General features: G+C 42.4%; 2 protein-coding genes across 4 annotated transcripts in view; one reads left to right on the forward strand and one right to left on the reverse strand.

Annotated features, from left to right (window-relative positions):
- TATDN1 (TatD DNase domain containing 1) overlaps nt 1-7,739 on the forward strand; it is a 37,822-nt gene extending 30,083 nt beyond the window's left edge. For all 3 annotated transcript variants that reach the window (XM_056112356.1, XM_056112365.1, XM_056112373.1), the window contains 3 exons: nt 550-620; nt 1,500-1,626; nt 7,582-7,739. In XM_056112356.1, the coding sequence (XP_055968331.1) occupies nt 550-620; nt 1,500-1,626; nt 7,582-7,684 (301 nt within the window). In that variant the 3' untranslated portion in view covers nt 7,685-7,739. The remainder of the gene's footprint in view (nt 1-549; nt 621-1,499; nt 1,627-7,581) is intronic.
- A 659-nt stretch (nt 7,740-8,398) lies between these two features.
- Nucleotides 8,399-23,222, reverse strand: RNF139 (ring finger protein 139). Its single transcript, XM_056112334.1, has 2 exons — nt 22,951-23,222; nt 8,399-10,423 (listed from the first exon to the last, which is right to left on the reverse strand). The coding sequence occupies exons 1-2, from the start codon at nt 23,132-23,134 to the stop codon at nt 8,574-8,576; spliced, it is 2,034 nt and encodes a 677-aa protein (XP_055968309.1). The 5' UTR covers nt 23,135-23,222; the 3' UTR covers nt 8,399-8,573.
- Between the last annotated feature and the right edge of the window lie 1,104 nt (nt 23,223-24,326).

A 24,326-nucleotide genomic window follows, 5' to 3' on the forward strand; every position in this document is an offset into this window, starting at 1 on the left:
GGCATTTGCTAAGCCTTCAAACTCAGCATCACAAAGGCCTCTTAATTGCTGCTAATTATCCAGAGGCAAATTATTTTATTTTTGTTTGGCTTATTTTTGGACCACATCCGGGTGTGCTCAGGGCTGACTCCTCTGTGGTTAGGGGTCACTCCTGGCAGGACTCTGGGAACATAGGAGGTGCTGGGGATTAAACCCAGGCTAGCCACATGCAAGGCAAGCACCCTATCCACTGTACTATTCTCCAGCTCAAAGTGGGAAATTATTTTAAAGGGTAACTTTTACATACATTGACAGTTACTGAACAATTAACTGATTAAGTAGCAAAAAAATGTACATCCCTTTAAAGTTAGGATATGTTTAGAACAGATTGTACTCTAGATTCTGTAAGGATACATTCTAAAGTGTCCTGTCATTGTGGCTAACCAAAGTTTTATTTTAATATTTTGAGTTAACTTTATAATACATTTTAGGTGCATTTATAATATGTAAAAAGTTTTTATTAAATTTACTTATATATAACCATTTTTTTTTTCTTTTGCTTTTTTTAAGTTCACTGAAAACTGAGGCTAATTTGGAAGTTTTGAAGTCCATACCTACTGAAAAACTAATGATTGAAACAGGTAAGTTTGTTTTTGGAACTTCAATTTTCATCTCAGAGCATACCAAAAAAAGAGCTAAAGAAACATTAATTTTCATTTTACGCTGCAATGCTCATCCTCAACAATTAACTTTTTGTAGATTTTAATAAATAAAAGATATTTACACAATTACTCCTTTCCATCTTGAAAATTTAAGTCTATACTCTTAAAAAATAAGGTTCCTTGAACAAGGAATCTTATACCAAGTGTGTTAACTCAGGGTTTCAAAACTGTATTTTTCCATTCGCAACATCTTTCAAATGGCTTATTCTACAAGACATTCGAAATAAAGTGAATTTTTAAAAATCAAATAGTGTTAGTCCACGAACTTCTGAAGTTAATCCAGTACTGTCTCTTGAAATAAAAAAAGGTTAGAAGTAGAAATTTTATCTTGGCTTGATATTCAAGGCCCTCCTCTACAGATGGATGTTAGTCAAGACTCACCATTCTTAAGAAATCAGGAGAGTCCTGAAAGCAAAGTGATTTAACTAAAAATACTTGTAAATGTGCAAGCAATTACAATTCACTAAATAGGAATGCTTGTGTCCAAAGCTATTTTTTTAATCCAGTATAAGCAAATGAAGGTTTTAATTGAAATAGTTTCACGTTAGATTTCTTTAAGGTTTCTTTGTAAAACATGAAATACATGTCAGTGTTTCAGAAAAAAAGAAAGAATAAAGTCGAGTATTATAAAGCATTTCAAGATTTTGTACGATTCAAGATTTTACTTTGTACTCAGATCTGAGTTCCTGCTTTTTGAAGCAGAATCATTGCTTATTTTTCAGAGGTTATCTACTAGTTTTATTCACCAAAAATACTCATTCATTTGAAAAGGTAATCTGTTTCTTTACTTAACTATAGATGCACCATGGTGTGGAGTCAAAAGTACGCATGCTGGATCAAAGTATATAAAAACCTCCTTTCCTACCAAAAAGAAGTGGGAACATGGGCACTGTTTAAAAGACAGAAATGAACCCTGCCATATCATGTAAGTCTGACATTCAAGTCAACTGCCAAGGTACCACCAACAGAATGAACAAGGGAATTAATGGTGGATGCGATCAAGTAAATTCGGATCAAAGGCCATCATTTTAAAGCAGTGATTTTGAGGAATTTACACCACTGTTCTAACCTCAGCTCCTCTTAACAGCCTCTTCAGCCTCTTAACCCAGTATTTTATTACATCAGTGAGAAGTTGTTTGGGTCATTTGTCATTTTGTATAACAGGGAAAAGATCTCAGAGGGTACCATAAAAACATCTTTCCTGACCTAAGTTCTGTTCCCATGCAGCTTCCCTGCTGGTAGTTACAAAACTGCAATCTTAGAAGACCTTTTTCATGGTCTCTGTATATTTTAAATGATTCAACCATCTGAATAAACCTGCCTAACATGTTTCTTTAAGCCCCTGAACAAAAGGATGTTATAGAATATCCTTTTTCACATCCCTTCTCCAAAGAACAGAGCTTTATTGAATTTTGTTCTCTTAAATCCAGTATTTTGGAATCACTTTCCATTCTCTGTTGCACAAGTGATACGTGAGGCTTGCTGCCATCACCCATCTGGCAGGGAGCTGCAGAGCCTGTTATAACCCACAAGGTTTTGTTCTGTCACTTTAATGAACACATTACCCAGTTTCTTTTGTTATTACAGGCAGGAACCATTTGTTATGTCCTTTATACATCATCCAATTTCTTTTTTATTTGGTGGATGGGGGGAACCCTCACAAGCAGTGGCTTCAGGAGCCCCAGGGCCACTCCCGGCAGGACTAAGCCAACCAGTCCAGGCAGTTTTTTGCTGGGGCCCAGCAGTTCAGTGCTCCTTGGCCTGATGGTGCTGGGGCCACCGGGACCACAGCTGCTGCTGTTTGGGGGGCAGGTAGTGCCAAAGATCAAGCCAAGGTCTCTAGGAATGCAAGGCATGTACCCTGACCACCAAGCTCTCTAGCCCTTTATGCAGTGTTTATGTATGTGTTACTGGGACTCAAATCCAGGCCTCATTGTTGAGCTGCATCTCCAGACCCCGAATTTATTCTTTTTTCAGGGGGCCCCACCTGATGATGTGCAGGGATTGGAGGACCATATGGGGTGCTGGTGATCAAACTGGTCAGTTGCATGCAGGGCAAGTGCCCTGCCCGCTGTACTCTCAGGAAGTCCAGACCCGTAATTTTTTGTTTTTAGTGCTACACATCAGACCCGGGGCCTCTCAGATACAAGGCCTGGCCTGACCCCATTTTTTTTTATAAGCTGTAGGTACTTGCTAATTCAGTCACAAGACAGTATTTCTAAATCTTCAGAGGATTAAGGTCTAAAGCTGATGTTTTATCACCAGTTAGTGTCCAAGTGAGTTTCTTATATGGCCTTAGTCTTTTTTTCTCTTTGGGTTACACCCAGCAATGCTCAGGGGTTACTCCTGACTCTGCCCTCCGGAATTATTCCTGGCGGTGCTCAGGGGACCATATGGGATGCTGGGAATCAACCTGGGTCAGCCGCATGCAAGGCAAACACCCTACCTGCTGTGCTATCTCTCCAACCCCCTAACTGCCTTGTCTTAAGAATAGCAGTTGGTTTTAGCTACACATTTGAAGGACATTTGGGTAAGTTTCTAAATGCCAGTTTAAGAATCAAAACGGCTTGAATCTCAACTGCCATCCTAAATACCAGTTCTGATTAGGTATGTCTTAGGAAAAACCAACATTTGCTAACTGAAAAATATTATTTCAAAAATAATCCAGGGGTTGGAGCAATAGCACGGTGGGTAGGGCGTTTGCCTTGCAGCGGCCAGCCCGGGTTTGATCCCTGGCATCCCATATGGTCCCCCAAGCACCGCCAGGAGTAATTCCTGAGTGGAGAGCCAGGAGTGACCCCTGAGCATTGTTGGGTGTGACCCAAAAGGCAAAAAAAAAAAAAAAAAACCCAAAAAACAAAAAAAAATCCAGTGCCAATAGTAAACCAGTAAAATTTTCATTAAAACAATTTTAATGAAATATTAAAATTAGTTAATTGAGATTTTATCAGGATTCAGGGCAGGAGAATTATATTTAACATTACCAAGTGGGAGCCAGAGCAACAGTACAGTGGGTAGGACACTTACTTGCCTTGGGCATGGTCAACCCGATTCACTCCCCAGCATTCCATATGGTCCCTGGAGCACTGCAAGGAGTGATTCCTGAGTGCAGAGGCAGGAGTAACCCCTGAGCTGGGTGTGGCCTAAAATTCAATAAATGCATGGAAGGAATGAAAGAAAAATTAGGTCATTATAATCTTTTGAAATTTTTTTTAATTAAAAATAAAAATACCCATGCTTGTGACCAAAGAGATAGTGTAGTAGGAAAAGCATTTGCCTTGTACATGTCCGGTCTAGCTTTGATCCCTGCCACCTCATATGGCACCCCAAGCACTGCCTGGAGCGATCTCTGACTGCAGAGCCAGGAGTCAGCCCTGAGCACTGCCAGGTGTCCTCTCCCCCGCTCCTAAAAACACACACACACAAAAAAGTTAAAAATACCCATGCTTTTAGTCTAATTCCTACTTTGGACAAACTGGCAGGCTACTGAATGTACCTGCCCACACGGCAGAGTCTGGCAAACTCCCCGTGGCGTACCCAGTATGCCAAATACCAGTAACAATGATGGGTCTCATTCTCCTAACCCTGAAAGAGCCTTGAATATGACACTTTAAAAATCCCAGGGCTAGGACGGAGACGTTACTGGGGCCTGCTCGAGGCAATCGATTAGTCTAATGCTAATTACTAAGAATTTAACTCCCCACTTATAAAGACATACTTTTCAGATTCCATTAGCAGTTTCAATTCTCTTTTCTCCCAAGATTTTAAGTTCCTTGCCACAAGTTGGAGCTCCTCTTTCCTGTCAGGAAAGCTACCAACTGAGGTTGGTTACAAGAATCAGAACAGCCCCTGCTCCCAGTCCTAGGTCCAGCCAGATGAGTAGGCACATTGTGCAGGCTCTTTGAAGAAAACATTTAAGAAGGCAGCATGCAAATTTCTGGAATATAAGACTGGAACCATGGAACACAGCAGCTGCCTGCCCCATAGAGAAGTAAGGAGTTTAACTAAGATGACATTTCATTTGGGAGGTCTGCCAGAGCCAAACAAAATCCTTGAGCAAAGGATTTTGGCAGAAAGGCTTAGCTGCTCCGGGAACAATGAGTTTAGTGTGGCAGAATGTAGGATACTGGGGGGAAGTGCTAAGTCCAGGAAGGTAAAGTGAGGCCAGGTTAAGAGGGTTCTTGTAAGCCAACCTTAGGACTTGAGATTTTATCAGGACCCAGGGCTGGGGAATTCTATAGCACTCTGCCTTCCACACTACTGAGCTCTGCTCCCTCCCCAGCACTACAAATAGCACCCAGCCCCCAGCCTTCAGGAATGATCCCTGAGCCCGGAGTAAACAAGCTCTGAGCACAGCAGGGTGCCAGCCAAAAGCAAAAATCTTATCAGGAACCAAACAACAGCAAAGTGGCTGTTCTTAAAACTTTTATAAAACTAGTTTTCAGTATGAAAAAAAAATGGGTGGCAGGAATCACTTTGATTTGTACATAATCCATAGAACTTCCAACTCCTTAGTTGTTTTGTGGGTTTTTTGGTGCCAAGCTTGGCTGTGCTCAGGGATCATCGAGGGTGCTGGGTGGGGCTTGAATCTAAGCTTAGCCAAATGTAGTGCAAGCGCCCTTAACTTTTTATTTTTGAGGATCTTTGGGGCCACACCAGATGATGCTCATCATCAGGGCTTACTTCTGGTTTTGTACTTGGACTCCTAGCAGAGCTCAGGGACCATATGGGATGCTGGGAATTGAACCAGGTCAGCCTTTTGCAAGGCAAATGCCCTACTATTACCCTAACTTCTGAGTAGTTACTAAAAGGAAAATTCTAAAATTTGATGGGATGCTTTCGGTTTTTGCCCTTTTTTAAATAAAAACTACACCGTTTGTGTGTGGGGGTGGATGCATGCTGTGCTGGGAGAACACAGAATTTCCTGTGATGGATAGGGAGCTTGGGGCTACACCCAGATGTGCTTCAGGATCAGTCTTGGTAATGCGAGGGATCCAACCAGGGGTTGGCTGTGTGCACACACGTTAACCTCTTGACCATCACTCTGGTCCCCCAAATTGAACTGTAGTGTCAATTTAAGTGTTAATAGAATTGATTTCAGCATATTTTGACTCAGACTAAAATTCTAGTTGGTTTATTTCATGTATGATGGCTTTCATGTTACTGTAATAGACAAAAATTTCTAATCTCCAGGGCCAGAGCAGTAGCATAGTAGGTAGGGTTTTTGCTTCGTACATGGCCAATCTGGGTTGGCTCCTTGGCATCCTATATGGTCCCCCAAGCACTGCTACAACCCCTGAGCATTGCCAGATGTGCCCCCCAAACCAAAACCAAACCTAACTTTCTAATCTCCAACTCTATTTTTTTTGTTTTTGGACATCTGGCTATGCTCAGGGCTTACTCCTGGCTGTGATTGGGGATGCTAGGGATCAAACCTGGGTCAATGGCATTCAAGGCAAGCTAGTTACCCACTGTATTATCTCTCTAACCCTCTAATTCTAATTTCTTGAGTGTTCAGATTTAAGAAACCCACAAAAGACTAGAGGGTATTATGCTGAGCAGTTAAGTCAGAATGAACAGGACCAATATAAAATGATCTATGAAGAACTTAAAGATACACAGCAATGGGACTGGAGCGATAGCACAGCAGGTAAGGTGTTTGCCTTGCATGCGGCCAACCCAGGTTCTATTCCCAGCATCCCATATGGTCCCCAAGCACTGCCAGGAGTAATTCCTAAATGAAGAGCCAGGAGTAACCCCTGTGCATTGCTGTGTGTGACCCAAAAAGCAAAAAACACACACACACACACACACACACACACACACACACACACACCAAAAAAAAACACAGCAAGGCAGCAACAAAAGATCCAAAAGCAACATAATAGGGGAACTGACACAGCATAGTTGGGGGGTGGGTGAGAGGGAGCAGAAACATGATTGGTATAGTGCTGGAGTTATGTCCGTAAGAAACCATTATTTATAGTATTACAGGCCAAAAATAAATAACATTACCCACAAAGCACCTAAACTATAGATATTACCATGTTTGCCTTTAGAACTTTCTAATCATGTATATTCTCATATAGTGGTATAATGTTTATTAGAAAACATGGACTATTACATTCTAGGCAGAGAAGATGAAGGAGCCCGGGGGTGTGCTCTTGTAAGAATGATCAACAGTACAGGAGAAAGTGCCCTCTGGCCCCAGCGGGGACACAGTGCGCTGAGTAAATAACCTTTTACCTTCCCTTGCTGCCATCTGGAAACACTGCGGCAGGTTCTTGTTCTCTGAGGCGTCAGTGGCTTTCAGACTTGGTCCTTCCTAGTGATAATCTGCACTGACTCAGTTGTGCATGTACACAATCAAGTGAATCAAGTGGGTTCCCGAACAATGAGAAAAATACCTTCTTTATAAGAACAGGATGGGCTTTCCTTCAAATAATTTTCTAAAAGCATAGTATGTCCTATTTATTCTGAAATGGTTTAATTGGACTCCATTTCCACTCATTAATCTCATTATTGTATACATAATAGTGCCTCCTTTTTTTAAAATACAATTAAAGTGGATTTTTTTCCCTAGCTATATGCAGTACAATCTCCAAAATGTCAGTTGCTCTATTTTAAATATTCTAACAGCTAAACTATTCTGTATTCTGTTGATATTTGCTGAAAATACCTGTGAAGCTGAAGTTTTATTTTTTGGGCTACACCAGCAGTACTCAGGGATCATATATGGTGCTCAGGACAATGCACTATCGCTCCAGCTCAAAGCTGAACAGTTTTAAGTACAGCATCTTTATTTGGAAAAATATGAGTATCTAAATCAAGAGTATGTACCTGTAAATTTAATCATCTTTTTTTCCCTTTTTTGTTTTAGTCAAATACTGGAGATTATGTCAGCAGTGAGAGATGAGGATCCTCTGGAATTAGCCAATACACTTTATAACAACACTATTAAAGTATTTTTTCCTGACATATAATTGACATATCTACTTCCCATCATGTATATACAATAAAGGAATTCTTTGGAATGAGTTTGAAGAGGTATTGTATTATATATTGCTGCACACCATCTCCCTCATTTTTATCTGGAAGTCAGAACCAGCTTTTTGAAATGTCATTAATGTCTGTCTTAGCTCAAAGCAATGAAACTTCTAAGTACTTTATTTTGTAATTGCTACAAAAGTCCAGAAGGACACTTTTGTGTCAACACTGTAAGCACAGAAAGGCTAAAAATTATACTGATAATTACATCAAAATTAAATTATCAGTACAGTCTGGTATGTACCAAAGTTTAGTTCAACTCTCACAGCCTCTGAATGACTTTCAAACAGCTCAACTACAATGATTCTCTCAAATTTCAGAACAGTATCTCAAGTCACTTATGGCAAATTTTGTTAGTTATAAAATACTCTACATATAGCCTTTATCTCTAGTCCAAATTACTTTATTTCCTTGATATAATGAAGCTTCCTCTGACTTGCATTGTTATTCTCCCACTGTTTTCAGAAAAATAGGGTCCAATTAAGATACATTATATACTTTGAGGTATCTTTGGCACAGTTGACGCACCGTGTTATCATTGTATCGATTAAAAAGCTATTTTTTCCAATTTTGTCATAAAAACGTGAAAACATTTTATTCTATGTACAATAATGTACACAAATTTAAATAGGTCACCAAAGAGACCAGAAGTAATTGAAGAGGTATATTTACAGTAGCACATCACAGTAAACGGAAAACCATTCACAGATTCAACAATGATACTGTTTTTGTGCTTGTTTACACACTGAAATGAAGCATATGACTCCATTTCGGATGAACTGAATTTTAAACAAATACCTCATTGATTAGTAAATGCTACTTTAATCAGTCAGAATCATCATCAATATGTTCTTCAGCTGCTGTGCCTGTCTGCTGAATCACTCCACCGTTTCTTTCTCTCTGAACATCATCATCATAATCTGTATTGTCATCTTCGTTCTGTTCCCTATCGGATTCGGCAGCGGCGGCGGCAGCAGCAGCAGCGGCGGCAACAGCTTCTCTTACCGCTTCCCCTGGGTTTTCATTGGGTGCGATAAAACCATTGTTGTTAGATATATTTGAATTATCCTTGGTATCATCTTCGATGTACACTTTTTGATGGCACATTGGACAAGTATCCTGAATGTACAGCCATTTCCGAAGGCAAAGTGCATGGAAATAATGGTTACACGGTGTCATACGAGCAGATGTTGTAAACTCATGGTAGCAGATTGCACATACATCATCTATTTCTTGTAAGCGGCTCCCTTTTATTTCAGGAAGTGAATTAATTTTCTTAACGGCAGTCCTACGATTCATGAATGTCTTCCAGCCATTTTTTGCTTGTAAGTAGATGTTAAAATAGGCATGTAGACACATCATACAAGCCCGGATTTTACTTCCAGACTCAAACATCATAGTATAAGCCCCATTTCCGAACATTACTACTCCAAATATAAATTCAATAATATTGCCTGTTGAACGAACATAGTAGACATAATCATCAAGCTTTTCCCAGAGGACATTATAGTAGCCATCAATCATGAATAACGTATAAACAGTAAGAGAAACTATTACTTTTAAGCAGAGTTCCACACAAAAGGCTGTAACTGCAAATAACCATGTATTTAGTGCATAGTGATGCCAAAGAACATAACTAAGTAGAACAGGAAGAATAAACAGGCAAGCAGAGACAAACAGCACAGGGAAATGTCTACGGAAAGATGACACATGAGAGGCACTGAGAGACATCAGTACAGGGTCTGTCATTCCATGGATGAAATGCAGGACTGCAGTTAGTAAAAGGCACATGTTTCTACTGAGGCGAATAAGTCTTTCTTCTGGTCTCAGCCCACTTAAACCAGTTTGAAGAGCCAAAATAAAAAATAAAACAGGTGCCACAAAGCCAAGCCGCCTGTCGTCTTCTTCAGTTGATCCAATAAAGGCCAATATTCCAAGGCCCAAATAATGGGCTACCGAGGAGATCACAGCACTCATCCCCAGGACAGTTAGTGTAGAATCACACCCACTAATTATAAGGTTGCAGATGAGGTCCCAGAAATCATCCCAAGAAATAAGGAAGGAATCAGTCTCATTTGCCATCCTTAAGATGTACATTAACACTGTAGCTTGAGCTGTAATTCTTGTTAGCCAAAAGACTCGAAGTATATCGGGGAAACGAATCCTCTTCCACGTGTCTTCCATCAGTAGCTGTAATCCATAAATTCGGTACATGTGCCTCACTAGAAGATAAACATATCGTGTGGAATAATAAAACCACCTAAGTTTCACTGCCAATACAAGTACTGTATTTAATGTGAGAATCAAGAAAGAAGTAAAAAATAAAGTCTCTCGTATGTGGAATGGCAGCTCTGTGATTAAGCCTATTACTGGAACCAAGAGATCCAAAATGATTAACTGCGAATAGATGGAATGAATCTGGAGTAGTGTGATGTATCCAATTCCAAATCCTAGCTGTAGAACTATGAGTGCCATCCAGAGTGAGGGCCCTTTTCGAGGAAGCAGCTCAGTTCCCAAACCTGATGTGTTAGAGGCACCATAGAAGTCAATGTGCAAAGAAGCATAATAATTTACCAACACTGACGTTGCAGCTAATAGAAAAGCTGAGCTGTACATGTAAAATCTGAAAAGTGATCGCTGTGACAAGATTAGAACAATACTGGATACAAATATACCTAAAAAGAAGAAGAAAGAAAAAGTTAAACACCTTTAAGACTTTTTCCAATCACGATCCTTATTTTCAAATTCCTAAAGCAACTCAAATAGTTCTCTATATCCAGACAGGAAACTACTAAATCATACATGTTTTAACAAGGTTTCAAATCTTGGAGAATTATATGTTTTACTTTCATAATCATTAAAAATACTATCAACAAAATGGAAGGAAACCTTTTGTTCCTTAGAATTCTTTTGTTTATGGGCCACGCTTAGCAGTATTGAAGGGACCTTGTGGTGACAGAGATGAACTCAGGGATTACTGCAGAGTATGTGCCGCAACCCGCCGAACTATCTCTGTACCCCCTAGTAGAATTCTTACGAGAATTCTTCTGGAAGCCCAAAAGTCACTTAATTCCTCTTTTTCCTCTAACTAAACTGCCACCTTTTTCCCTGTTCATTAAATTTGAGTGATCATCCATATGTTCAAAACCAGTTTTTTCCTATGCATATTTTTCCTGCAGATTTCAGAAATGCCTTCAAGTTCCATTTTTCTTGCAGATTAATGAGTCTTTCTTCAAGCAGCAAATCCTTCACTTTTTATTTTTAAATAAAAAAGGATTGATGAGCTACTATACTTTTCACTATTTTATTGTTTAACTTTCAGAAAACCATATTCATTTTAAAAAAGGTACTCATTCCTCCCTCCATTCCATATGCATCCAATATAGAGTGTGTCTTTCCTCTAACAAATATTCTAAGTGAAATTACATTAAACATTATCAAGGGTTTCAACTATGTAAACAACGTTAGCCACTTACTTATCTAGTTCCAGTCCACATTGTAACTGTTAACAGTGTCTCTAAAACCTCGAATTGCATCTTAAATAGCTCTCACTGGGAGTTTCAGAAGTCAGTTAAAGATACCATCATTATTCTCTTAATGTTACTTCTAGCTCAATTTCCCTCAAACTTGACATTAAGTTTCCAAATTCTACTGTCACTGTCCTCCTGTTGTTCATGGATTTGCTCCAGCGAGTGGGCCCAGTAACGCAGGCCCAGTAACATCTCCATTGTGACAACTGTTACTGTGTTTGGCATAGAATACTTCACGTCATGGGTAGCTTGCCGGGCTCTCCGCGTAAAATTTTGAAGAGCAAAATAAGAACATTCTCTTGGTTATTACGAAAATCTCAGTCAAAATATTCTAACATTAAAAATTTAACACCTATAATTCTCCCTTTTTACAGTGATACCAAGCACGCTTTGTCTCTAAAAACTCAAATTTGTCTAGATTCAACTACAAAGCACAATAAATTACCTTTATTTCTCTGCTAAAAAATGCCTTTAGAGTTTTTTAATTAAAAAAAATTTAAATGGCTTAAAAATCACTATCAACTAGGACTTAACTGCTATAAAGTAATATTCCTCCCAACCCTCCACACCACTTCTTTCCTAAACAGTACTATCTTTTCTGCTTTGCACTTGTATTCACATTCTCTCTACTTGGTAAAATGACCCTATCAATTTCCCAAATCCCTGTTTGTTTAAATTCAGCCTACAGACACATATTCTTCTTCTTTTTTTTTTTTGGTTGGCCACACTTGGCGATACTCAGGGCATCAGGGCATATTCCAGGTTCTGTGCTCAAAACCCACTCCTGGCGGTGCTCAGGGGACCATCTGGGATGCCAGGGATCGAACACAAGTGGTTCATGTGCAAGGCAATCGCCTTAAGAAATCAGAAATTAAAGGAAAAACTGACAAAACTCCAAGATAAACATCATCTCCCTATCATATCCACAATGATTCAGCATGTAATCAAGACAGGCAATGGAGCTATTTCACAATCCACTGCATTTTTTTTTCTTTTCAAAAAAAAGGGCTAGTTCTTCTAAAAGATTACTTTGCCCAGCCAGAATCTAGAAAAAACCCAAGTGCCTGAGAACAGATGACTGGTTAAAGAAACTTTGGTATATCTATACAATGGAATACAATGCAGCTGTTAGAAAAAAATGAAATCATGAAATTTGCATATAAGTGGATAAACAAGGAGAGTATCATGTTAAGTGAAATGAGTCAGAAAGAGAGGGACAGACAAAGAATGACTGTGCTCATTTGTGGAATAGAATGCAACATAATAGGAGACTAACACCTAAGGACAGTAGAAATAAGGGCCACAAGGATTGCCCCTGGGCTTGGAAGCTGATCTCATGTGCTGGGGGGAAAAGTAGCTAGGATGGAAAAAGGAGCACTAAGTAAATGATGGTTGGAGGGATCGCTCAGGATAGTAGATGCATGCTTAAAGTAGACTATGGACCAAACATGATGGCTGCTTGATACCTGTACTGCAAACCATAACACCCAAAGGACAGAGAGAGTAAGAGGGAATGTGTCTGCCATGGAGGCAAGAGGTGGGAAAGGGTGGGGATGGGGGGAGGGATACTGGGAATATTGGTGGTGGAGAATGGGCACTGGTAGAGGGATGGGTACTTGAACATTACCTGACTGAAATGCAATCATGAAAGTTTGTAAGTCTGTAACTGCACCTCACGGTGATTCATTAAAATTAAAAATAAAAATTAAAAAAAGATTACTTTGCCCGTAGATTTATAATTTATGCTGTGCCAACATGTTAGATCATATATGAACAGAAGATTAGAAAACCATCAAAGACAATACAACACTGCCCAAGAATTCCCAGATCTACCTCCTAGGCCTCTAATAATCTCCCACAGCTGACAGTGGGAAAGGAACCTTTTAGTAGAAAATGAATTTTCTTAGCATAATTAGAAATCTTTTCCAAGGGTAGTAACAAAGAAATAGGATTAATTCAGTTATTATATGCCTTATGAAATCTTACCTTCTCTAATAGTAAAAGTATCTTTAAAATGAACCCAAACCGAACCAAATTAACTTCAATTTCATTTATTCAACTGAAAACAGAAAGGGAAATCATCATACAAGGACTTTGTTATATTTGCCAACTTGCTAGTCACAAAGTGGTAAATTAATCTTTATGAATACTTATCACTTTTACTATAATTAATAACCTCTTTTTATTTGAATAAAGTATTTCTCCCAAGGCTGAGTTTTTTTATGTAAAAATAAAAGAATTGTTTGGAAATTAGAAATACTTTTAGAGAAAAATAATTCCATTTTACTTGCATCAAAGGGGGGGAGAAGAGGTGGATAAGATAGGCTAATAAATAATGTGGAGACTCCAACTCTGAAGTTCAAATGTGATCTACTACTAGGTACTACTCTTCCTTGATTAAAACTATCTCTCAAGAAATAATCGTGACCTGAGATTTCAAGAAAGTAAAACTGTCTTAATTCTGAGAGTTTGCAGGTTAATGAGTTCTTAAATTTTTTTATACTCATGTTCCGGGGCTAAAGCGATAGCACAGCGTAGGGTGTTTGCCTTGCACGCAGCAGGCCTGGCCAACCCGGGTTCAATTCCTCCGCCCCTCTCGGAGAACCCAGCAAGCTACCGAGAGTATCTCGCACGCACGACAAAGCCTTGCAAGCTCCCGGTAACGTATTCAATATGCCAAACACAGTAACAACAAGTCTCACGATGCAGATGTTACTGTGCCCACTTAAGCAAATCGATGAACAACGGGAGGACAGTTCTACAGTGCTACTCATGTTCCAGGGCTGAAATGATAGCACAGCAGGTAGGGCATTTGCCTTGCACACAGTCGGCCTGGCTGACCAGGGTTCGATTTCTCTGCCCCTCTCGGAGAGCCCGGAAAGCTACCGAGAGTATCTCGCCCACACGGCAGAGCCCGGCAAGCTACCCGTGATGTATTCAATATGCCAAACACAGTAACAATAAGTCTCACAATGGAGATGTTACTGGGCACACTCGAGCAAATCGATGAAAAACAGGAGAACAGTGCCACAGCTACTCGTGTTCCTGTGCATGGAATGTCAGAAGAATCAATTCTCATTTCACAAGAGAAAAAGCACCAAATCTCCCAGATCGCAGTCCAAATGCCAGTAATCACTAAGTTTCCTCAAATTTTCACAACTTCAGACATAAAACTCTTAGTATTTATGATGTATGTAGATAGTTTCTTACTAGGAATTACGAGCACTTGCATTCAGGAAAGCTACCTATAAATGGTGCTTTAGAAAGAAAAAAATCACCTTTAGACAATGGAATGTAGAATTAACTGAAATCAACAAGGATTTAATTCTCTAATGATTTGAGAATTGCAAAGTAAGAGGCAAGTTATCAAGATCAATTCAGAAGTTTTGATGCTATTTATGGAATAAATTCCTAAACGCGCTCAAGTTGGACTACCAAAACAATAACAAGATAACAAGCACAAAATAAAAATTACTTTATGCATGATACCTAACATGAGCTTAATTCTTTTATGTAAAATTCTTTCTGCAAGTAACCCTTTCTGGAAACTAAAGACTGAAAATCAGAAAAAAATAAGACATTTTGTGATTTACATGTACAATTCTTCCAAGCATCTTAAATGCCTTTAAAACTTATTCTAAGGGGATGTAGATTTACCGGGGATGTAGCTGAATGGTAGAGTACATAATAAAGCACTGGATTCAGTCCCTAGCCCTCCCCACACACTCAGAGCAAACTGTGAGCTACTACTACTACTACAGAAGGAGGGACTGCACAGCAATAAACAGTATGACTACCTTCCTCCCAAGGGAGCCTTAAGCAAAAGCAATGAAATGTAGAACGAGTATCTCAAAATGCTATGGATAGGTGTATCTGATAAGCTATAGTATATATCACAGTCAGATTTAAAAAAAATAGTATTCTAACTTTGTTATCTGTAAAAAAATTAAAATGTCTGAAAAGTATTTTTTTTTCTTTTTGGGTCACACCTGGCAATGCACAGGGGTTACTCCTGGCTCTGCACTCAGGAATCACTCCTGGAGGTGCTTAGGAGACCATATGGGTTGCTGGCAATCAAACCTGGGTCAGCCCCACGCAAGGCAAATGCCCTACCTGCTGTGCTATTGCTCCAGCCCCCTGAAAAGTTAGCTTTTATATATATATATATATATATATATATATATATAATTTATTTTTTTTTTTTGCTTTTTTGGGTGACACCTGGTGATGCTCAGGGTTACTCCTGGCAGTGCTCAGGGGACCATATGGGATGCTGGGAATCAAACTTGAGTTGGCCTCCTGCAAGGCAAATGCCCTACCTGCTGTGCTATCACTCTAGCCCCTGAAAAGTCACCTTTTAAACTTAGAGTTTAACAAAGTCAAACTTTACAGTACTAAAGAGTAAATCAAATTTTACATGTATGTGTTGGTACATACATGCATACATATATATAAATATATATTCTTTAGCTTTTTTTTTAATCAAAGAGTGATCTCTTTGTAACTTTTCCCTCTTAAAGTGCATTTCTTCCTTTTATTCTTTTTTCTGGCTTTTTGGGTGACACCTGGTGATACTCGGGGTTACTTCTCATCCTTCACTCAGGAATTACTCCTGGAGGAGCTTGGGAGACTATCTAGGATGCCAGGGATCGGTCCCTAGTCAGTTGTGTGTAAGGCAAACACTGTACCCACTGTACTATTGCTCCAATCCCCTTAAAGTGCCTTTCTGATTACTCATCAAAGAGGACGTTTTTGGATTTACTGACTAAAGTTTCTTTGTGAAATTTTTTATTTACAGAGTGGTCTCCCCCCCCCCCATACAACTGTTCACTACTCAAACACTTTTCTCCCATTGTTCATCGATTTGCTTGAGCGGGCCCAGTAACGTCTCCATTTTGAGACTTGTTACTGTGTTTGGCATATCGAATACGTCACAGGGAGCTTGCCAGGCTTTGCCATGCCGGTAAGATACTCTCAGCAGCTTGCTGGGCTCTCCGATAGGGGCAGAGAAATCGAACCCGGCTCTGCCGGGTTGGCTGCGCGCAAGGCAAATACCCTACCGCTGTGCTTAACTGTGCAAATTTAAAATACATTCATTCTGAAAATAAGATGTGTCAGTTTTCTAGAATGCATTTTCTAATGGTACATTACTGTTCTTTTTCTTTTCCACCTTTTTGATGTTGCCTTTTTGCTAAGAGTTTTTAATATTAGGGCCAGAGCACCCTATAGTAGGCAGGGTGCTTGCCTTGCATGGGGTTGGTCTAGGTTCAATCCCTGACATCCCATCTAATTAGTTCCACAGCACTGCCAGGATGGATCCCTGAGCACAAAGCCAGGAGTTAAGCCCTAAGCACTACTGGTTGTGCCCTCCACCCCAAATGAAAGTGTTTTAATATGAGTTTAGTAATCCTTACTTTAATGTTTGTTTTTAAGAGAAGTGTCCCGCCCCCCAAAAAAAAAATAATAAAAGAAATGCTCCCTTTCTCTAAGATTAGCACTGTCTGTAGCATTGTACTCCCGTTGTTCATGGATTTGTCACGCAGGCACCAGTAACATCTCCATTGTGAGATTTGTTGTTACTGTCTTTGGCATACTGAATACACCACGGTAGCTTGCCAGTCTCTGCCATGCAGGCAGGATACCTTTGGTAGCTTGCCTGGCTCTCTGAGAGGGACTGAGGAATTGAACCTGGGTCGGCCGCATGCAAGGATTAACCTACATAATATCTTCTTGGAAAAAATCTTAAAGCTCGCTTTTGACATTAAGTATTAATCCTTAAGAACTGTCTATTTAGGGGTGGAACAGATAGTTTAGTGATCATGGAGAGCAGAGTCAGCATCAAGCACCACACATGAACACTGCCAGATGAGGTACAAAATGGAAAAAACAAAACAAAAACACCAATTTAGTGGTATAAATTCTTTCAAGCTAATAAAAAAAATCAACTATTTCTAATTAATTCAATGCACTTCACTTCTCAAACAAGAAGTCAAGTTTCTATAAATATGTGGGTGTTTTGTTTCTGAGCTTTCTATTCTGTGCTAGTGGTGTATTTGTCTACCTCAGTGATTCTCAACAAGAGTTGGATTTTGCCTGCCCACAAAGGGACATTTGAGAGTATTTCACCCCATTCCTACCCCCAGTCTCTGAGGGAGTAAGGGAAAGATCCTGATATCTAATGGGTAGAGAAGGATTCAGCCCCAAATTTTACAAGTAATTCAGAGAGCAGCTCCACCACCCCACAAAGAATTACCCCACCAAAATATCAATGGTGCTGCTGTTGAGGATTTCTCTTTAGTTTATCCTTTCTAATGAGTCATAATTACTAATGCTTTAATTTCTCACGTCACAAGTTCCCAAATTCTTGCCACAACACTAAATATCTCATTCTTTTCAACAACTTTACCATATGGCTAAACCAATACAATGAACAGAACTGCCTTCTAATAGACACTGAGAGTAACAACTGTTTTTTTTTTAAACTATTACTTATACTGAAATGAATTCTTTTTTTTTTTTAATTTTTATTAGTGAGACATCATGAGGTACAGTTGTAGACTTACAAATTTTTGTGCTTGGGTTTCAGTTATTCAATGATCAAATACCCATCCCTCCACCAGTGCCCATTTCCCACCACCACGGATCCCAGTATCCCTCCCACCCCCTCCCCATCCCCCCCAGCCTCTGTGGCAGGGCATTCCCTTTTGTTCTCTCTTATTGGGTGTTGTGGTTTGCAAAAGAGGCAATGGGTGACAATCATGTTTGGTCTATAGTCTATAATCCACTTTCGGCATGCTTCTCCCATCCTGGGAGGATCCTCCCAACACCCTTTATTTGGTGCTCCCTTCTCTATCTGAGCTCCCTTTTCCCCTAGCATGTGTGGTTGGCCTCCAAGCCATGGAGTAAAATTCCTGGTACTAATCTCGGCCATTCTTGGGTGTTAATCTATTTTGTTACTTTATGTTCCCTAGATGAATGCAAATCTTTCTATGTCTATCCCTTTCTTTCTGAGTCAATTCGCTGAACATGATACTTTCCATGTAGTACCACTTGTATGTAAATTTCATGACTTTGTGAAATGAATATTCTTGACCATACTCTCACTATCACTGAATCACTGTCCTCCCGTTGTTCATCGATTTGCTCGAGCGGGCACCAGTAACGTCTCTATTGTGAGACTTGTTACTGTTTTTGGCATATTGAATACGCCCCTGAGAGCTTGCCAGGCTCTGCCATGCAGGCAGGATACTCTAGGTAGCTTGCTGGACTCTCAGTACTAAAGTAAAACTATAACTAAGAAGCTTCTGCGCCTCCAAACAAACAATGACCAAAATACAAAGACAGTCTACAGAATGGGAAAGGATATTCGCCCAATACACGTCCAACAAGGGGTTGATATCAAGGATATACAAAGTACTGGTTGAACTCCACAAGAAGAAAACATCCAACCCCATCAAAAAATGGGGCAACGAATGAACAGAAACTTTCCCAAAGAAGAAATCCGAATGGCTAAAAGGCACATGAGAAAATGCTCTATATCATTAATCATCAGGGAGATGCAGATCAAAAGCACAATGAGATATCATTTCACACCACAGAGACTGGCCCACATCCAAAAGACCAAAAGCAACCAGTGTTGGCACGGATGTGGCAAGAAAGGGACACTCCTTCACTGCTGGTGGGAATGCTGACTGGTTCAGCCCTTTAGGAAGACAGTATGGACGATCCTCAAAAAATTAGAAATTGAGCTCCCATTTGACCCAGCAATACCACTCCTGGGAATATATCCCAGAGAGGCAAAAAAGTATAGTCGAAGTGACATCTGCACTTGTTTGTTCATTGCAGCACTGTTTACAATAGGTAGAATCTGGAAAAAACCTGAGTGCCCAAGACCAGATGACAGGTTAAATGAACTACACAACGGAGTACTATGCAGCTGTTAGAAAAGATGAAATCATGAAATTCATATACAAGTGATACTACATGAAAAGTATCATGCTAAGTGAAATGAGTCAGAACGAAAGGGACAGACATAGAAAGATTGCATTCATCTGGGGAACATAAAGTAACAAAATAGGAGACTAACACTCAAGAATAGCCGAGATAAGTACCAGGAGGATTACTCCATGGATTTGAGGCCAGCCGCACACGCTAGGAGAAAAGGCAGCTCAGATAGAGAAGGGAGCACCAAATAAAGGGTGTTGGGAGGTTCCTCTCAGGATGGGAAATGTGTGATGAGAGTAGACTATACACCGAACATGATTGCCACTCAATGTCTCTTGCAAACCACAGCACTCAAAAAGAGAGAGATAACAAAAGGGAATGCCCTGTCGCAGAGGTAGGGTGGGATGAGGGGAATGGGGGGTGGGAGGGATACTGGGATCAGTGGTGGTGGAGAATGGACACTGGTGGAAGGATGGGTACTCGATCATTGTATAACTGAAACCCAAGCACAAAGATTTGTAAGTCTACAAGTGTACCTCATGGTGTTTCACTAATAAAAATTTAAGAGAAAAAAAAAAGTAAAACTACAACTTAGAGACCCAATTCTTAGAACTCAAAATCATGAATCAAAATCTTACATCCACCTAATTTTCAGCTGACAGCACCGACTTTATACAGAAGCCCAAGGCTACTAAAACTGCTGATCATTTTTCACACAAAACTTGAACTCTTGGGGCTGGAGCTATAGCATAGTGGGTATGCTTTCGCCCTGTATGCAGCCGACCCGGGGTTCAATTCCCAGCATCCCATATGGTCCCCTGAAAACCACCAGAGGTAATTCCTGAGCACACAGCCAGGAGTAACCCCTGTGCATTGCGGGTTTGACTCAAAAAGCGGGGGGAAATAAAAACTCAAACTCTTCACCAATATATGTTAAAATTTTGTTTTGACCACATTTCTTTCATTACAAGTGAGCTGGGGACTGTTTTGTTTCTGACCACCTGCATTTCATTTATTGTAAACTCTTCAGCCTAGGTCACTTTTGGGGGGAGTATATCTTCTTCTTATGGACACAATAAAAACTTACTAAGATGTTAAAATGATACAAATATTTTCCCCCTAATTTGACACTTGTACAATTTTTAATGAGTTGTTATATAGTCATTTAATAAATGTCCTAATTTATGAATTTTAGTTTTAACACCGTCTAATAATAATTTAATGTACTTGACTAATCTATATATACTGTGATATGACTTTATTTAGATGTGCAAAATGAGGTTTTCTGACCTGAAATTATCATATTACTTGGATACCTAAAGAAAATACAGGTATACTTTTGTAGTAAACAGAAGGGAGGATATTCTTCAGATTATTCCTTTTCACTGAAAATTTCATTACCATTTCAAACTTTTTTTAAAAGTGAGATTTATGACTTCTTAAATATATTAAATAGTAAAAGATCTACAATTAAACAAAAACAACAACAAAGCCCTACCCAGGTAAAACAATTTCAACTGTCCTTTGTTATCTTTTGCACCAAAACCTGTCACTTTCAATAACACAATTTATTGAACGATCCTCAAATATGTACTTTTTAAAAATTTCAGGGTGTTTTAGCATTAAAACTAGGTCCGTTTAAATATATATCTTTCAGGGCTGGAGAAATAGTACAGCAGGTAAAGGGGCTTGCCTTGCATGCAAAAGACCCAAGTCAATCCCCAGCAATCCCATATGAATCCCCAAGCACTGCCAGGAGTGATTCCTGAGTACAGAGCCAGAAGTAATCCATGAGCATTGCTGGGTGTGGGCCCCCCCAAAAAAAAATTCTTTCTCACAAATGTGAAAAAAAAAAAGCATAATTACAATGTCATAATGCAAAGAACAACCAGGTGATAAATTTGGAAATTTGTGATTTTTCATAGTTCATCCAAAGAATATTCTGGAATAAAATCTTCAAGTAAACAGCATTAATGTTTTGCTGATGCCTTCAAATAACCAAAATGTAACACAATATAGTAATTTGATTACATTTTGTTTAAAACACAAACTTAGTAATAGCTACAGACAGTAACACAGACCTTACTACACACTGAACACTATTCTATGGGCTTACATTCTATCTCATTTATTGTCCTGAAGACCTTATGGGGGAAATACAATCATTGTTCATCTTTAAAAAGATCAAGATATGAGAATGGAGGCACAGGCGCAGGAACTTGCCCGGGATCACTTTCTTTGTCGTAACTATAAAAACTGTAAGCCTGGATTGAATACAAGGGAAATACCAATATGCTTTGTTTCATTTTTTTTAGAACACAATTTAAAAAATAAAAGAAAATGTTTCCTAAAGTCCTCGCCAAAGTTCCCCCCAGAGCGCTGCCTTTTATCAAAGCACCTGGTCCACCGGATTCCCGAAGGCGCTGCAGTTACAGGCCACTAAGGGCATTCAGAACCACGTCCACAAGACTGGCAGCAGGAACGCGTGAATCCGTTTTTGCCCAAATATAGCGGGTGATACACTTCTGCAGTGCAAGAGGGCGATTGGCTCGGGAGCTGGTGGGTTCCTGAGGACCCGCGCTGGAGCCCAGGCCTTCACATATGTTAGTGGTAAGACCCAGCAGGCTGTTCCCGGCCATTCTCTATCCGGACCACAGCGACGATGAGGACCCGCCAGTCCCTCAGTGGTCGGAGGACTTCTGAGAGTCTGGCATTTCTGAGTTGCTCCACACACTAACCTTTATGACCCTTAGCTTCCACATCTGTGAAATGAGAATCCCCCCACCCCCATCCGAGGTTGTTAGACGACCAGTGAGAATGCCTTGCAAAAATAAAAGTGCCAAGCAAACGTAAAATGTTGGTTTTTTATTGCCAACAACTCAACCTTTATTACCCCTTTGGAGGTGGAAGGGGGTAGGAAGCAACAGATGGTTGCGAGTTCAGAAAAATTTATGACAGATCTCACCAATGGTGCGACACTTCAAAAGCACCAGCTTCCGACGAGCCGGCCGCAAGAATAACCGACCTCATGGGACACAACTTGCCAAATTTCAATTACTCCAATAATCATTGGGGCAATCGCCCCCGCATAAAAAAAAAAATCTTCCTCCATCTGCTGCTGCAAGAGCCGAGCAATCTCGAAGATGCTCTGCAACCAGCTCCGGAAGGCCGGGAGAACTTGCGACTCTCCGCAGGCTCCGAGGAGGACGACGACGACGAAGAAGAAAAGGCTCGTCCCTTTCTTTCTGGCCACGTTTTCAGGACCCCACTCGTCCAAGCCCCCCTCCTGGAACGCGCGCCCAGTGCGAGCGCCCGTCCCCGAGCGGTACCCGCGTCCTGGCCAAGGGGGCTGGGCTGCACGCAGAGGCGTGGAGGAACCACCGAAGCGCGCCGGGCATTTCGCAGAGGGGGGAACAAACTGAGGTCCAGGCCTGGGCACGCCAAGCCCAAGGTCACGCCGAGCGAGAACGGCGGGGCAGGAGGCGGCGGCGGGTCCGGGTCGGTCCTCCCCCCCCCCCTCCCCCCGCGCCTCCCCGCGCTCCCCGCCGAGGCTGTCGCAGGGGCGCGCGGCGGGGAAGGCACCGGCGGGCAGGGGCGCCCCGAGCAGAGCGAGCAACCCGCGCCGCCGCCGTGCACGCCGAGACCAATGTCATCCCCCGTCCCCGCGCGCCCGGCGGGTACCACGGCGGCCGCCGCCGCGTCCCGCGCGCCCGGGCCCCCGCCCTTACCAAGGAGCCGGAGGAGAACCTGGAGGCCGATGCACAGGCGGCTCTGGCTGGGATCGTAGTAGGAGTTGAAGATGGCGTCGATGACATAGAGGCAGGGCACCCGGAGCGCCACTTCCAGCGCCGCCCAGACCTGCTGGGGGGCCATTCGCACCTGCTGTTGCGGGGGCCCCACCGCCGCCGCCATCAGCCGCTGCCGCACGGGCGCTGGGCGGGCCGCGGCGGGCCGGGGGCCGGGGCGGGCGCGGAGGCGGAGGCGGAGGCGGAGGCGGGCGGCTCCGCCCCCGCCCTCGCCCTCGCCCTCCCCCGCTCCGCTCGGCGCCCTCGCACAGCCCGCCCCGCTGCCCGCCCGCGTCTCCCCGGCTGGAGCCCGCGGCGGCGGCGGCGGCCAGGAGGCCTCTAGGTGTCGGTGTTTCCGGCGGGTTACGATGTGGCTCCTCCTCCCTCCACCGCCTCCCCCGCCCGCGGAGCCACCATCTTGACCTCGGCCGCCCGCCTCTGCCGTTGCTGCTGTTGCGAGGCCGGGAAACTGCGCCCCGCGGTCACGCGAGACCGCGGAGCCCGCGCCGCGCCGCGCCGCGCGTCATAATCCGGCGCGGGGAGGCGCGGCCCTGTGGCGTCATCACGCTCGCACGCACGTAGGCGGGCGGCGGGGCGCGGCGCGGCGCGGCTCGCGTTGCCATGGCGGCCGCCCGCCGCCTCGGCTCGCGTTGCCATGGCGGCCGCCCGCCGCCTCGGCTCGCGTAGCTGGACCGCTGCCGGGGTGGTCGCCGCGTCGGCGCGTGGGACTCCGTGCTTGCGCGGGTATTGGATATTTACCGGCCGTTTTAATTAGAATCCGTGAAACGCCCCCCTGGGGACCCTGGTCGGGAGAGCAGAGCCACGCCGGCCGCTCTCCACCGAGGAGGCCGAGCCGGAGCGTGCGCTTGCGGCGCTGCAGGAAAAGTTCGGGCCGGCGGTAAGAGCCTGAGAGACAGCCTCGCCCCTTCGTAGCTCGCTCTGCTGACCTTTTACCCAAGTGGACAATGAGGAGGATCGGGCTGCAGTGATTTGAGGGAAAGACCCAGACCCGGGGCTTTGAGTTCTGCGCTTCGTGGAGGTCGGGTCAGCATGCGTGAGTGGTGCCTTCTTGCTTCCTGGGGCAGGTGAGGCCACACTTACAGCTTTACGGGGGAGCCACGCCCCAGACATGCCACTTTGACCTAGGTCAAAAGTACCTCTCCAATTAGCCAACACTGAAGGCCGAAGCCCCACTTTTTTCCGCCCTCGACTACAAATGCGCAGTGCGGGGAGAGCACCTACCGTGTGCGCGCGGATCCGGGTTAGGTCCACTGCACCACATGTGGACCCCCCCCCCCCCAACCCCTCCAGGACTGATC

The sequence above is a fragment of the Sorex fumeus genome, unplaced genomic scaffold (assembly GCF_029834395.1).
Source record: "Sorex fumeus unplaced genomic scaffold, SorFum_2.1 ptg000002l, whole genome shotgun sequence".
Lineage (NCBI taxonomy): Eukaryota > Metazoa > Chordata > Mammalia > Eulipotyphla > Soricidae > Sorex > Sorex fumeus.

Coding starts and splice junctions, on each gene's coding strand:
- RNF139 (XM_056112334.1), bottom strand. CDS start 23,134: ATGGCGGCGGCGGTGGGGCCCCCGCAACAGCAGGTGCGAATGGCCCCC. Junction 10,424..22,950: donor GGTTCTCCTCCGGCTCCTTG/GTAAGGGCGGGG, acceptor TCTTCTTTTTAG/GTATATTTGTATCCAGTATT.